Source organism: Phodopus roborovskii, unplaced genomic scaffold (genome assembly GCF_943737965.1).
Source record: "Phodopus roborovskii unplaced genomic scaffold, PHOROB, whole genome shotgun sequence".
NCBI classification, from domain to species: domain Eukaryota; kingdom Metazoa; phylum Chordata; class Mammalia; order Rodentia; family Cricetidae; genus Phodopus; species Phodopus roborovskii.
In genome coordinates, this window is record NW_026126578.1 from 10789653 (window position 1) to 10805109 (window position 15457).

At 45.7% G+C, this 15457-nt stretch overlaps 1 protein-coding gene across 15 annotated transcripts in view; it reads right to left on the reverse strand.

The window, feature by feature from the left end:
- Nucleotides 1–15457, reverse strand: part of Cacna1c (calcium voltage-gated channel subunit alpha1 C) — a 614413-nt gene that overhangs the window by 84463 nt on the left and 514493 nt on the right. For all 15 annotated transcript variants that reach the window (XM_051203679.1, XM_051203665.1, XM_051203667.1 and 12 more), the window contains 5 exons: nucleotides 9394–9601; nucleotides 8362–8482; nucleotides 6485–6599; nucleotides 5668–5788; nucleotides 5302–5371 (listed from right to left, as the gene is read on the reverse strand). In XM_051203679.1, coding sequence (XP_051059636.1) covers nucleotides 5302–5371; nucleotides 5668–5788; nucleotides 6485–6599; nucleotides 8362–8482; nucleotides 9394–9601 — 635 coding nt within the window. The remainder of the gene's footprint in view (nucleotides 1–5301; nucleotides 5372–5667; nucleotides 5789–6484; nucleotides 6600–8361; nucleotides 8483–9393; nucleotides 9602–15457) is intronic.

Consider the following 15457-nt stretch of genomic DNA (forward strand, 5'->3'; position numbering starts at 1 on the left):
GAAAGCCCCCTAATACTAAGAAAAAGAGACAGCAGGCTGGGATAAGCCCAGGCACTGCCATCTTAGCTGCAGGTGAGAAAGGGGGATGGCTAAGCTGACTTGTGCAATCCCTTGCAGCCAAGTCTATTCTTGAAACTCCCCTTGATTAAGTGAGGGAACGTGCTTTATATCTGAATTGACATGGCCACAAACTGCCTTCTGAATATTTATCTTTCTGGCCACAGACAAATACTGCTTTCAGCTGTAATAGGAGAATCCTCTGTCACAATGGATGGTAGTCAACACAGAAACTCATGGTTGCTGTAGATGCCAAGAATAAGTCAAGGTTGCATGCTTAGTCCCAAACGGGGCATTTACACCTAAGACTCAGGGAGCATGACAAAAGAAGGGATGGAAGGACCACGTGAGCCCGAAGAGAGGAATAAGGGCTGCAGAATGCTATCTTCTGGTATATCAGCCATGCAGGTATGGTCCCACAGCAGCTGAGGTGCCTCTCCTGGGCCTGGACAAGATCGGGCCTGTCAGTAGTCAATCATGGATGGGAAGAAGCGATTCATGGGGCCCTACCTCTCCATGCTGAACTACTGGCTTCATTAGATTCTTTGGAGGGGCAGTCATTGCCATCAGCTGAATGTCCATGGAAGAGCCTACCAGGCTGCAATGGACAGTCCTAATACCACAGTCATACAGACAGCTCTGATTAAACTCAGCGAGTCACAGAACCACACAGAGACAGGGATGTAGGGAAGGGTGTGTGTGTAACAGAGGTGGAAGGGAGCTGGGAGAGGTAGGGGGTGGTCATAGGAGTAACCAGAATGTTCTATATGTTATAAATATATAAAACTGTCAAAGAACTAATTTAATTAAAGTTCATTTTAAAAAACTGAACAAGTTACACTTCAAAATCCCTGTATTTTCCTATGACTTCCCAGAAAACGAGGCAGGGATAGCAGAGCCCGAGCAATGACAAGAGGCCTGTCGTCCTGATGTTGGACAATGACACCAAGTGGAGAGGTCCCTTCTGGCCAGTGGCCAGAGCTTAGGGAAGTCAAAGTCGGACAGTTTGCCTCACCGCATCTAAGGGGGAAGGCACTATGTGTGCTTCTGGTCAAATATTCTTAGAAATGCACAGCCTGGGAAAGGGTGCTTACAATGGCTGTCATACCCAGCAATGCTCCAGAAAATGCCTTCATCTATATCATGACTCTGGGGCTTTCTGAATATGGCTTTTACACTTAGTCTTCCCGTGCTCAGTTCCTCCGATGGCATAGTATTGAGAGTACACAGACATTTCAGAACACTGTCTGGCATGTAGCTGAAGCTGTGGAGGTGGCAGCTCTCACACTACCATCTCTATCCAGAGGACAGATGCAGAGCATATGAGATTAGTGTTCAACTTTCGCAGTCTCATCGTGCCTGCTCCCAATTCCTAACCAACTATCTGCTCAAATCCAGTCATTTTCTGGCTAGAAACCAGTGAGTTGACCAGTATTCTCCAAAAGTCATGCTCACCCAGAATTTCCGAGTATGGCCTTAGAAACCAGGTCTAAAGGCACACTCGGGTTAGAAGGCCATGTGAATAAGATAGGGGCAGAGATTACCATGGGAGGTCTACAAGGTCAGCATTTCTGGCTGCCAAAAGGAGTTAGGCAAGCAAGGACTCTTTCTTTGCAGAAGGAGAATGGCCCTTCTCTTTGGTGTCAGACATATGTAAACATGTGATAGCATCAACCTTGCTTATTTTAAGGCACCCGATGTGTGGTTGTTTCTTAGGTTCCAGGAAGCTGCAATACTATGTGCTTTGGCCTAGGCTAATGCACTCCCTCTTTGAGCTTCCCTTCATTGCCTTCTCTGACAAGAGTGTCAGTGCAGAGACATGCGTATGAGAAAGGGACATGTAGGGAAAAGAGGGAGGGGACTCACAGGAGTAGGAGGGAAGTAGGAGAGGGTAGAGAGGTAAGAGTAACCAGAATGCATTGTATATCTATGAAACTATTAAGGAATACACTTAATAAGAATATTCCTTTAAATGAACACATTATACTTAAAACTAAAACACAAAAACCAAGACCAAATACCTCCCAGCACTCAGGAGGCAGAGGCAGGTAGATCTCTGTGAGTTTGAGGCCAGTCTGGTTTATACACTAAATTTTAGGTCAGCCAGAATTATGCAGTTAAATACTGTCTCAAAACAATAAGCAAAAAACAAAAACTCATCAAAACTCTAATCAACTAAAAAAACAAGAATCCAAAACAACCAATTAAACCAAAAAACCCACCTGCATTTTCCCATCTGCTTCCCAGAAAACACATGCTGCGGACAGTAGCCTTCCCTGCAGTATCCTGAGTACCTGGGCTTTAAGGAATGATCTCCCCATCTAACCCTCCTATTATATCTCCCAAGTCATCTGTTTTATGTGGCGTCCATGTGGTCTGTGGACAGAAACCAGGGCTTTGTGATCACAGACGAGCATTGTACCAGCTAAGCTACACCCCCAGCCCAGGAGCCTTTAGTTTCGATGATGATTAAACTTCCACACTTTCTTAAGAAAAGAACTACACACACCCACCCTTGCCCTATGGAGCCTTGCCAAAGGCCCACGTGACTCCGTTAAATGACCATGGGCTTTGACCTCTGAAACTGAGTGAGTCAGAGCCCTTCATCCTTACAGAGTCACTCTTTCTGGTATTTCATCACCGACAGGAAGCTGGCCAACATAAGAAGTAAGGGGTGGAAAGACCAAGAAAAATGAAGGCAAGCCGTCTTACCAAAAGCTAAAAAAAGCCAACGCTCTATATTCTACTTAGAACAATACAGCTCAAGATCATTACCACAGACATGGGAGGTCTGGTGAGGCGTTCAAGCTCTGCTCAGCTGAGTATGTGTGTGAAAAGTCTGAAATACAGTCCACATTGTACATGGGCTGCCTCCTACAGGCCACACTAGCTTGGGATAGGCTCTTCCCGGGGCCCAGAGTGGCGTGGGTGTGTTTTACTGTAATTTTACTTAAATGTTTACAAACATACACAGCAGTGGAGAGATTTGTAGAGCGGCTCTCTTTATCTGCTTTCAACATCTACTGACATTTGCTGATATAGTTTTACTTATCTTTTCTGCTTGCACTTTATAAGATTGTTGAAATGCTTTTTAAAAGCAACTTCTAAACACTTCAGACTCTAGACATAAACACTGTAGTATTTTAGAAACATAATTACCACATTATTATACTAACATGATTAACAAAAATCTACTTAAAATAATTTAGTCCCTAGTCCATATTCAATCTTCTCCCAATTATCTCAAAAACATTATTTTAAAATAGAATTTATTTATTGGGAAGATAGACAAAATCTTTCTATTTCACTGAGTAATTGCTTCTAGCAAGCCTTTAATAGTCTGCAGAGCATTCCCAATAAGCCCTGAGGGTTTTGACACATCAAACCCTGGACACACTTTGCTCTTTTTTTGTGTAAGGCATAGATACCAAGTCCTACTTCCTTTGCAGGGAGAAGGGAGTTAGGAGAAAGGGAGCTGCTTCCAGGGAGGAGGCCTATAGCACCTTTGTAGACTCAGTAGATAACCAGTGGAGGGAAAGCAACATGGCGCCACAGCTTTGGTTAAAAACACAGCTTCCTGCTACCTCCCCGGGTTACCAGCCCAATGTGGTTTAGCCTGGTCAGAGAAGGAAGGTCACTACAACCCACAGTCATTTGCCGTGTGTTGGCTTCAAGCTTGGAGTTTGTGACAAATCAGTAGCTCGAGAAAGCAAACGTAAGGCTCCTGTTGGGATGGGGCTTCCAGAAGCTGGGATGTATATTATGGAGGGGCAGCCAGGGCTTCCGACCTTAAAACCCTCTGGAAGGAGACTGCCTGTCAAGTCATGCATCAGACAGATGCACATTAACTTGTCAGAAGAGTTCCCTTTGCAACGAGAGACCTGAAGCATTTCATGGAGCCACAAATGGGACATCTGTGATGGCAGCTGTCCTCATAGTGAACAATGCCTCCTGAGTAATGACAAGATGGGTTTTGGATTGACTATTATTAGGTGAGCATAATGCAGCAACATATGCTATACTAATAAAATATGTAACTTGACAGTGACAGCAACACACGTGGTGTAATGAAACCTTAAACACAACGGTGGTATAGGAGCACATCTTCTAAAACTATGTATGGGTCATGGCCCCATAAGGGGTCTTGTAACTAAATATGGGGCGTTATAAGAACTTTGCCCATAACGAAAGGTTTATGAATGTGCAACCACCAAATTTAATTCAAAAGCAAAGGTGAAATGAATCAACGGTGCTTGTGCCTGCGCCTGCGCGTGTCTCACTCAGCTTCAGCGCAGCTCATGCAGCTTCAGTGCAGCCTGGGTTCTGAACACCCACCCAGCAGGAGCTTACACTGTGTGCACTAACTCCCCACGCTATGCCAGCAGACACTGCCCCATACATCGCAATTCAGATCTAAAACTGTTGCGTATCACAAAGCCTATATAGAATCTTCTGTTGCAGAAACATAATGGTTTAATTGTGAGGGGTAGGCAATATTTTACTATCATCCCTCTAATGTAAGAATCAAAGTATCTCTAGATTTTAAAAGTATCTGTTTGGACTGCTAACTTGACTGTCTTTAAGAAAAATCATTAAATGAAATTTGGCTTGGGATTAGGATTTCATTTCTAACAATTTATGGCCCTAAACATAGGTCTACTGTTTAATAGTGTTTATGTGAGATAGTATTCTTAGCCCTGATAATTATAAAATAAAAATATTGATCAACTACTAAACATGTTAAGATGCTCTGCATCCTGCAACATCAAATATCCAGCCAAAATTTGTTTCTTTATATAAAAACAAGACTATCTGTCTAATTAGTATGAAAGCTTGCAGTAGTCTTTAATAGCTGATAAAATGATATGTATATGGAAGAATTATTTTAGGATAAATTTCTTTGTGAAATTCACTATTAGAAAATATTTAATTTGTATCCTGCATATGTTGTCCCCTCTCCTCTTAAACAATAAAACAGTAATTAAAAAAAAAAAGACTAAGTCAAAGTAATCACAATTCAAAATCTTCCTCAAATGTGGTATTATCTCAATAGCATTATGAGGGTACCAGAAAGAGCATCTCTCCCAGACGACAACTGGTAATACTTAAATCCAGACATGAGATGCTTAGTGGTGAAGGTGCTCATAGAGGAAACTAGTCCCGTGGTCCCCAGTGCCGGGCCACTCCCACACAGCTGAGTCTACCCACAGCCTTCCAGTCTCAGGTCAGGTAGTGCAATGATACCTGCAGTGTCGGGGTTGGAGTGGGGACTCTTATCTTCATTTTCACTGGGCTGGAGGTCATCCATGTTGATCTAGGCAGCCAAGGGAAGGAAGAAGAATTCAGTTAGATGAGTGCTGGAGCTCTTGGGTGGAGGGGAGCCTTGGAATCATACCGTAGACAGGTTCTGAGTTTTAAAAGAATTCATTCACCTTTGCCCCCATGGCTTTCAGCTCCCCTCAGAACATCAGAAAAGCTGGTGCTCCACCAACGCCTCTTTTCTTCCCTTTCGATTCCATCTGTCACTCTCCTCTCCCTGCACCACCACTCCTTCTTCCCCTTTCCTTCCGGTAAAGAACAGGAAGCCCCTGCCTTAGTGGCAGCTCTCACCTTGGTAGTGGGTGGGGACTCTCCATCTGCAGTAATGGACTTCAGCTCAATTTTCTCCTCTTTGCTCTCCTCCACCGCTGGCTTCTCCATCACCTCTTGCTTCTTTTCTGGGCTGGCAGTCCTGGCCGGTCAGCAGGAAAAAAACCCAGAAATGGATGTTTACTGGAATGATAGTGGACAGTGCAGACAGGAACTGCTTTGTGGTCTTCTGGGGGCAGCAAGATCAGCCCTGGGTCCTCACACATTGTCTTTGCTCTAGGGAACATCACACACTTGCAGCTCCATCGTGAGGACCACAGGCCTGGGGCACCCCTGGCTCTGTCTAATACACATTTGACCTCTTTCAGATCCTTAGTGTCTCCCCCTTTAAAATCAGAGGATGCTGGGTCTCACTTAGGATTCTTAGAGGATCTCTGCTTGGTGTCCAGCAGAGGCACGGCATATGACAGTCCTGGCTAGATAATTATGGGATGGAACGTAGAACCTTATGTTGTCTTCCTAACACGCAATGGCACAAAAATAGCGAGAAAACATCATTTTCTGAGCTGGAAGTTGTGTTTTCTTCTGAAGGCAGCTTCCCCCTATCTCTTCCTTGGGTTTCCATACCTTCTCTTCCCAAGGGATGGCCTCTCACTTCCTGGACCGGTGGGGGAAATGCAACACCTTTACGGAGACTATATAGCAATGACTAGGAGCTACAGGAGAAGCCACATTATTATAGAAGTTTCACTCTAGTCCATTTCAACCAAGATGGCCACTGGAGGAGCACCAGCCCTTTCTCCCACATGGGGATGGCATTCTAAGCTTAGAGGGTTACCTGGCCAGCTTCTTTCTCTCCTTCTCTTCTTCTTCTTCCTTTTGGGCAGAGGTGAGGCTCTCAGCATCAGCCAGGTTGTCCACCGCAATGGCCAAGAACACATTCAGTAGGATATCTGTTTGTGTCCATTCTTAAAGAAAACGACCCTTGGTTTTGGGAAATGTGACAGCCACAGGGGACAGGGAGAGGACAAAGCATGCAGAAGTAAGAGCTCCCCAGGAGAAGCCCACTCTGGGTGGAGACCAGCTGTGTACCTTCTCCTCCTTCCCCATTAGCCTGCTTAGTGTTCCGAGCTTTCTAAGTGGTTCAGATCAGGTGGGCTTTGCAGATGTGAGCAGGGCAGGTCTGAAGCAGCAGGCCCTGCCTTGCTCTTTAGTTGCTAGGTTTCACTCTTCCTTTAACCAATGAAATGTCTGGCTTTGATAGCAGATGGCTCTTAAGACCAATTCACATAACAGGGCACTGAGGAGGTGGCTTGGAACCCCTGTCGGTCTGTATATACAAATACCCTTAGAAGTTCTGACTACAGCTGGACAGACTTGACAATTCTTACTAAAGCAGTCATCTGCCTGTGTCCCCCACCCTGCCAAGTCCTGCTTTTTCTTCAACAGAAGCACTGTGACCCAGAGGACCATAGAACCAAGAAAGTAGAGCTGGAAGTGTCTTAAGTTTGTTAAACCCAATGCCCTGTCCTGGGCACCCTATATTCACACCTCTTCCCACACAGTGCTAACACCCCACAAAGATGGGAGCATAGGGCCCCTTGTGTGCATCTTTCCAGCCAGCTCACAGAGACCCTTCAAACAGTACTCCCTATTATTCCACTGCAAGCCCAGAGGCTCTTATCAGACCACGTACAGCAAGATCTGCAATTCAATTCATTTTTCAAATTTTGAAATACACATGAGGGGATCTGCCTCGGGGATAGGGACCAAAGACATTTGATTTGCATATATATCTCCTACACATACTTTGACATCAACTCTATACAAACCTTTAATAATTTTCAACATGAGATGCTCATGTGGTTTTCTACCTAATGCAACCTGTAGGCACTGGAAAGCTTCCAGATATTGGCTTATTGATCAGGGATTCTCAGACTGTCATGCATTATAGAGACATTGAGGAAGAAGGCTGTTGATGTGCCAGAGGCTATCTAGCTGATGGAATACCAGTTTTGTCTGCAAGTGGCATAGTGTTCTTGATTTCTGAACTACTCAAACCAAGGGTTTCACTCAAGTTTTGGGCTAGAGGTGTTTCTATCTTATCACCCAGCTCTAGACTCCATTCTCATAGGCTCAACCAGTGGGAGAGAAGAAAAGCCTAAGGCTTGAGGTCCTGGGGTCCTGTCCCTGCCTCTGACTGGCTATCAGGAATGAATTGGTAATTTGTTCAGCTCTGCCTATGACTTTAGCCCCAAGAACAGCTTCAAAGGGAGGGAACTAATCAACACACAGAGTGGAGATCTGAGTAGGTGCAGTAGCTTCAGAGTGGCCAGGGCACACATCTCCAGACATATTGCGTCCTAGTCTATGTGACTTTGGCTGCACAGGCCACACTGCTTAGGGGCCTCATCCACCTAGACTGTGACCAGAGCACACCTCCTAGAGAGTGTACCTTAAAGTGTGAGTGAGTTCAGGAGTGTGGGGTGCACTGTCTCCTAAGTCCCAGCTGCAGCATGCACCCAGACCCCACACCATGGCTGAAGTGGTTCTAGGCCAGGACACATTTCCTTACAAGAGTGGTCTTGCCCAGCTAGCCTGTGAATGGGCAACCACAACACAGAGCCCCAGCCAGTGCCTTGGAGCACACACATGGCACTGTGCAAAGGCTGAGTGGGACAGCAGGGTTGGGGCAGCATCAGCATCAAAGGATACAATTTCCACAGATGAAGAGGATGATGAAGTAAATACAGACTAACATCCCTGGAAAAGAGGGGCCGCCATAAGCCATGATCCCATCATACATCACCGAATTCCAGTCCTCCCCGGTCAGGATCTGAATGACACATTCCCACCAATAAGGGACACAGCGTTAGACCAACAGCAAACCCCCAAACTCCCCTGCCCTGCCCTGCTTGCCCTGCCCTGTCCCACTTTGTTAACAGCAATGTCCCAAATATCATTTCAACTTTTCTTCCTTGTTCTGGCTCCCAATTAGTCTTGGGGACCACAGGCCTGGGCAAGTTAATCCCTACCACAGACATAGTGCATGGCCATTAGCATATAAAACAGCTTTGTGATCAGCACATTCTGTTGTTCTTAACAGACAGTATGAGAGATGGCCGCCATTAGTTCCCTTGGTGGCAGTACCAGCTGAATATGATCATGAGAACAGTGATTGGCTATACCCACATCTATTAAACGTAATAATTTGGTATCACCATTAAGATTTTGGCAATATAAAATATACACAGATTGTTCCCCTTTAACTATAAATAAGCCTATTTTGAAACTCAAATATATGTTATTCTAGCTGTTATATGCCTAAACATTCATGAAAGCATAACTCTGGGCCATCTGTAATTCTTCCAGTGGCAAGGATGCTGGAGAATAAAGACAGGTCCTCTATTTCCCAACAAGATCAGTCTACTCTTCTTTCTGTATTGTGTGTTCATACAGGGGTTTTTGTTTCTTTGTTTGTTTTGGTTAGTGGGTGCCAAGGCCACACAAACATTTTTAATCCGATCAATTAAACAATTAGATTGCTGCATCATTAGTCTATCCACCTATGCAGCTCCGTGGAAGGTTGAAAGACGAGAAGCAATAGAAAGACCTTCCGCGGATGATCTAGGCTGGCATTATGCCCAGTGACAGGGTACTGCTTTTACCACCCCATCTTCCCATGGCTTCTTGCCCACCTCCCACTTCACTACCCTCCCAGTGAGCATGGCAGCATCGAGTCCATACCTGAAACACAGTGAGGAGTGACTGCGGGAAGTTATCAAACGTGCTCCTGCGGGTCTGCATCTCATCAAAGTTGAACTTCCCTCCAAACAGCTGCATCCCCAGGAGGGAGAAGATGATGATGAAGAGGAAGAGGAGCAGCAGCAGGGAGGCGATGGAGCGCACTGAGTTCAGTAAGGACGCCACAAGGTTGCTCAAGGAGTTCCAGTACCTGGGGACAGACAGGAAATTCAGCTGCCTGTCCTCTGCTGCCCTCCATCAGCCCTCACCCGTGTGCCCCTGCTGGCTCTAACACAAAGTTCCATTCTCTGCTAGCCTCTCCATTCCCTTTTCTGGGTTGGGTAGTGGTGTGAATGGACTCACAATTAAGATCTGGAGCTATAAATTCAGCATCAGCAAGGAGAGAGGGCTCAGGGGCCAGACATTCCCACCCGCTCCACCAGCTGCTCATGTCCTGGCACAAAACATCCACTCCTCATCCCCTTCCTGCCTTCCTGACTGGAGAGAAGTGGAGATAACAGCAGCATGTACCTTATTAGGTAACCTGAAAGATAATTCACTCCCTCTTCTCAAGACAGTGCCCAGCATTCTGTCTGTCACACCGTTAGTTTAAGTTTATAATTATCACATTTTTTTTTTTTAGCAAAGAAAATACACTCCCTTCTCCAAGAATGCCAGTCTGAGCAGTTTGCATCAGCAGCTACCTGGGGAGATAGGAAGGGTATTACTCCTGGGAAAGAATGGGCAGAGCTTAGCGATGGCCCCAACTTTCCTGTCACAGTGGTTGGTTGTTTTGGAAATTCTGACCCTGTATCTGAGCCCAGATATCTGCAGTTTCACTAAGAACCCAAAGGATTCTGACAATTTTAGATTACAACGAACCCATCATGCTACTGAGGACAGCTCAGGCAAGAGTCCTCCAGGGAGTCTTCTGTTTACAGTTTATTAGTTCGGTGAGCACAAGGAGTAAGAACTTCTTCAGGAGCCCATCAGAGTGACACTTTTTGTAGCAGAGTCCTTACCCACAACCCAGATTATTGATTCAGCTTCACATGGCCACAGCCATCTTGAGTCTTACCCTGATAATTCCCCCAGAGTAACCCTGGGTGTTTCTTTTCCTCCTGCATAGTTTGGCAGTAAACTACAGATCTAAAACAATTAGAATGGCATGCAGGGGTTTACAATCAGACCCTAGCTCTGGAGATGCTCTCAGTTCTTTGATACTATCTTAAGACAATGGGTCCATTGTGGCGAGGATGTAGTAACTTTTGTCCTCATCCATAAACTCATCCTTTTTCTGAATCAAATTGTAGGATCCAGCTGGCCTGGCTGCCCCTCTAGACCATCCTTCCATCAGCAAGTCACCCCCAATATCAAACTGTATGCAACCACAATCTGCTTCCAGCATTTTCCTCAGTCTCTGGTGTCAGTTCTCACATGCTAGCATTGGTTGCTCTGAAAATCCCTGATGTATGCTACAGGGTCTCCTGAGGCCTGAAACTCTAGGAAAGTGCAGTGTAAGGTAAAGGACTAGGGCAAAGCAGAGCTCACCGAGAGCTGGATGGAGATCAAGGGGCTGGGCAAGGGGAAGCACTAGTTAACTATAACCCGTTTCTCCACTGCACCCTGTACCCTACCCAGCAGAGGCCAATTTGCAGGTTCCTTGCCTCACAGCAGTAAATCCCAAGGTTCCATGTTCAAAACAAATCTTGACTCCTCCCACCCCGCCATCCATCACCTTGGCCTAGCCACCAGCTTCTCTCTGGGATTTCTGGAGCAGCCTCCTACCTAGTTTCCCTGTCATGACTTGGGCTCCCCATAGCAATTCGCCATACTAGAGAAGTGAGTTCTTTGTAATGGGAGCCACACCCAGCCCCTGCTGTCCCTGATACCTGGTAGAAAACCCTGAACCCTCCTGACCTCTGGCCGGGCTCCTCCTTTGCTCTCCCTCCCTCTTTCATTCCAGCCACATGAGTCTTGCTTCTCTTCCTGCCATTTCAAGATGCTCTGCCAAATAGGTCCTTGCTCCACCAATGGCCTGCCCAGCTCTCTCAGAAGTTAGTAGAGGCTAACTCCTTTAGGTCCTTGGCCTCTGATTTCAGAGCAAGCTTCTCCAACCTGTAATTTAGCCCCTTTTCCTGTATTACCTCTTAAAATTTATATTATTGTGTGGCATGCTCTCTCTCTCAGTGTGTGTGTGTGTGTGTGTGTGTGTGTGTGTGTGTGTGTGTGTGTGACCTGTGGAGGTCACAGGATAATTTTTTGTATTCATTCTGTCCTACCTCTACATGGGTTCTGGGATTGAACCCAGGTTGTCAGCCTTGCACAGCAAGAACTTTATTCAGTGAGCTATTTGAACAGCAGCTCCTTCTATTTTTAAAGGAACAATCACCACCAGACAAATGTCTACTTCTTTGTTTACTGTTTCTTTCCCCTACCAGAATTGAGGTCCATGGGGGAGGGGAGTCACATGTGCTGTTTGGTTCCCTTATTTTCTCTCTTTTCTAAAAACATATTTCTTTATCATTTCTTTGGAATTTCACATCATGTATCTGTTCCTCGCCCCTGTAGTATGGCCCCACCAAAATATTAAAAACAAAAACAAATAAGCAACAACAAAAAACAAAACCATCTTACTTGTTCATCTATCTTTCCAATACCTCTTCGTTTATCCTGGTGGCATCAAGAGCTGCTGTTTGTCATGTAGAATGCCCTTTTGTCCAATCAGCCCCACCCAAAAAAATGTTCACTGCAATAAGTCATTGGTCTTGTTCAAGGTCTCCAACACACCGTCATCACTGGACCCTCACTGAAACTCCTAGCGGATATCTTGCTGTCTCTATTCTCTTAAGTGTGCCTGGCACACAGAAAGTGATCGTTGAGTATTTTATTGAATGAATGAATGAATGAATTGTAACACATTTGTACTTACCCAAGGGACAGGCAGTGTTTACTTTTGTGTACATATGTTGTGAGATAGGAGCAGAGATAAGGGTAGAAGGATATGAATTTGGAAGCAGGGAGGTCTGGAAAGTGTCAGGGGAGAAGAAGGAGGCAATTATGAAACAAATACATTCAATACATGTATGCAATTCTCAAAGAATTAATAAAACATTATATTAAAACAAAATTAAAATGTGATTTTAAACAACAGGACACTAGTGTGTTTCTGAGGTGAGGGAGCTGGCTGTCTGAGCTCCACATGCCACAGATGACAGTGGGCGGTGGTTTCCACCTTGGGCAATATGGTGACATCTGTAGGTACTCAGCTAGTAGCACTGGCAGTACAGGTGACACCGTCAGGCCTGCAAAGCCTCTCAATCTAGTCTCAAGGCTATCACTGCTAAACACAGGACTACAGCCCCCTCCCCAGATCCACCGTCCTTTTCAGGAAGCTAGCTGGTGCTAAGCCTGAAGGTTTAACGACATCATCAGCCTTTATCCTAACTGATCAAAACCATGACATACACAGCCTCACACACCAGCACAGAGAGTGTTGGAGAGCAAATGCTCAGGCCTCTAGCTGGAGACCTCACAGAAAACCTGGGAGACCTAAACATCTGTGGTCAGGAGGCCACACAGTACCGCTGGGACCCCCAGGCCCTCTGTTCCACCATTCCATATCCGTGTTCCTCTTACTGCACCATCCTCTCCAATCTGTGTTCCTGCCTACCTGTCCCTATCCACCGCCTCAACTGTGGTACACTCGAGGGACTCTGACCCACATGAGTTCCCTTCTACCTAGCCCTCCCCTCTCCCTCCTCTCTGCTCTGCCTCATTTGACTTCAGTTTTTCACTCACTGACCATCCATTCTTTTTTTCGGGTTGACTCAATACCCTCTGTTCAGGGACACTTTGTCACTGTCTCTTTCCCCTCTACACATCCGTTTCGGGATCAGGGCTTCTGTAGAATTCTCCTTTCTCATTTTCAATGATCTGAGACTTTGCAGAACCTTTCAGTTCAGAAATCTTTTGCTTCAAAGAAGCTTGGGGCCAGCCCTTTACCTTCATGTTGGTGTCAAACAGCCCTGCACTTGCTATAAATAAAAGATGGCGGAAACAACAGGACTAACTGCTGGGGATGCCTCACAGTGCTCCATCCACCCTACTCCTGTTCCAGAGACGGTCATCACTGAAGGTCCCCTGCCAACCATTCTTATGCTGGGCTGTGAAATGTTCTCTTGGTTTGGTGGAAAGTTATCTATTGCTGAAATAGTGTTTGTAAATGGATTCTCACACAGTAAGTTTGTGTACTATGACACTTTGGGACAGAAGAAAAGAAAAAGAAGGGATGAGAATCAAGTAATACAATATGGGGGCCAGAATATATGCAGTGAACAAGCATTGCGCCTGCTACAGGGACCCCAGCAGTGGGCATCCTTGGCCCAACTGCAGTGAATTTGAGCCTGGACCTGGAGGATGCAGCAGACTCTGGGGGTATTTGTGTAACAGGAATACAAAATGCTGTGTGGTTGGTCAGAAGGAGCTATAAGGAATTCTAGACTGTCTTGGTTAGGGGCCCAAGGCACAGCTCCTTCTACCTGTCTCTGTCCTCTCCATCCTGTATGAAGATTATGACTTGGTGAAGATATAGAGATTGCCTGGTCTTGACCTTGGGATGGCTTTGGGAAGGTGCTTCTTTGAGTTTCTAGACCAGAGGTGCTCAGCACTACCTAACGCCCCCTCCCCAAAATCATAAATGTGATGGGGTTTGAGAGGAGGCACATTCAAATAATCCTTAGGGAATCTGCTTAAACCCCTAGGGGTGACAGATACCACCCCATAGAGTAACTTCCCTTCCTGCCCAAAAGACAGCATGTGGCTCCTGGGTCTGAGCATCTTCACAAATACCAAACTCTTGGTTTTTTTTTTTTTTTTTTTTTTTTTTGGTGGCCTTAAAGGATGTGAGAGGCTCTACGGGCTCCTGAGCAGAGGGCTTTAGAAGGTAGCAAAGAGCTGGGAGGATTAAGAGTTGTGTATAGGTCGCTTAGAATTTAGCTGTAAGTTCAACCAATCAAAATACTAGTGGAAATTACTTTAGAGAAAGTAAGTTGAAAACACTTGAAACCAAGCATGATGGCACACACTTGCAATCTCAGTACTTAGGCTAAAGTAGGAGGGTTGTGAGCTCCAGGCTAGTTTGAGCTATGAGGTCAAACCCTGTTTCAAAATCTGACAAAAACCCACTTGAGACACCATAAGAAGATTTATAATTAAGGTTTAGCAGAGGTTTGTAAATCAGGCCATGAAGAACACATGCTCAGAGGCATTCCTCTGCTTCTTCCACCTGACATCAGGCATTGAATCTGACCTCTTTCTGCTAGCGCCTGGTCTCTTCGCTTAGTTCTGTTAAATAGTTAGGTTAGTTATCCAGTCACTGTGCAAAGTAAGGGCTAAAAATGTGGTTTGATTGACAGTGGCCCCATATGCTCATATATTTAAATGCTTGGCCCCAAGTTGGTGGAACTGTTTGTTTGGAAAAGATAAGAAGGTGTGTTGGTGCCAGGCAGTGGTGGTGCACTCCTTTAATCCCAGAATTTGGAGGCAGAGGCAGGTGGATCTCTATGAGTTCATGGGGCCAGCCTGATCTACACAGTGAGTTCTAGGACAGCCAGGGCTGTTACACAGAGAAACCCTGCCTCAAAAAAAAAAAAATCAATTGAGAACAATGCCTCCATAAGTCCTGCTGAAGGGCATTTTCCTAATTAGTGACTTACGGGGAGGGCGCAACCCGTTGTGGGTGGTGCCAACCTTGGGCTGGTGTTCTGGGTTCTATAAGAAATCAAGCTGAGCAAGTCAGGTGAAGCAAGCCAGTGAGCAGCATCACTCCATGGCCTGTGCATCTGCTGCTGTTTGAGTCTCTGTTCTGATTCCCTTCAATGAGCAGTGATATGGAAGCCAAATAAACGACCCCCCCACCAAAAAAAGAAAGCTGGGAGGGCTGAGAGGACTGGGCAAGACTCTGGGCAAGGACTTGGAGATCTTTGCAGCCTGGGAGATCTTCAAGGAGATCTTTGCAGCCCGAGAGATTTGCAAGCAGCATTCACATAGGGCTTTAGGTATCCAA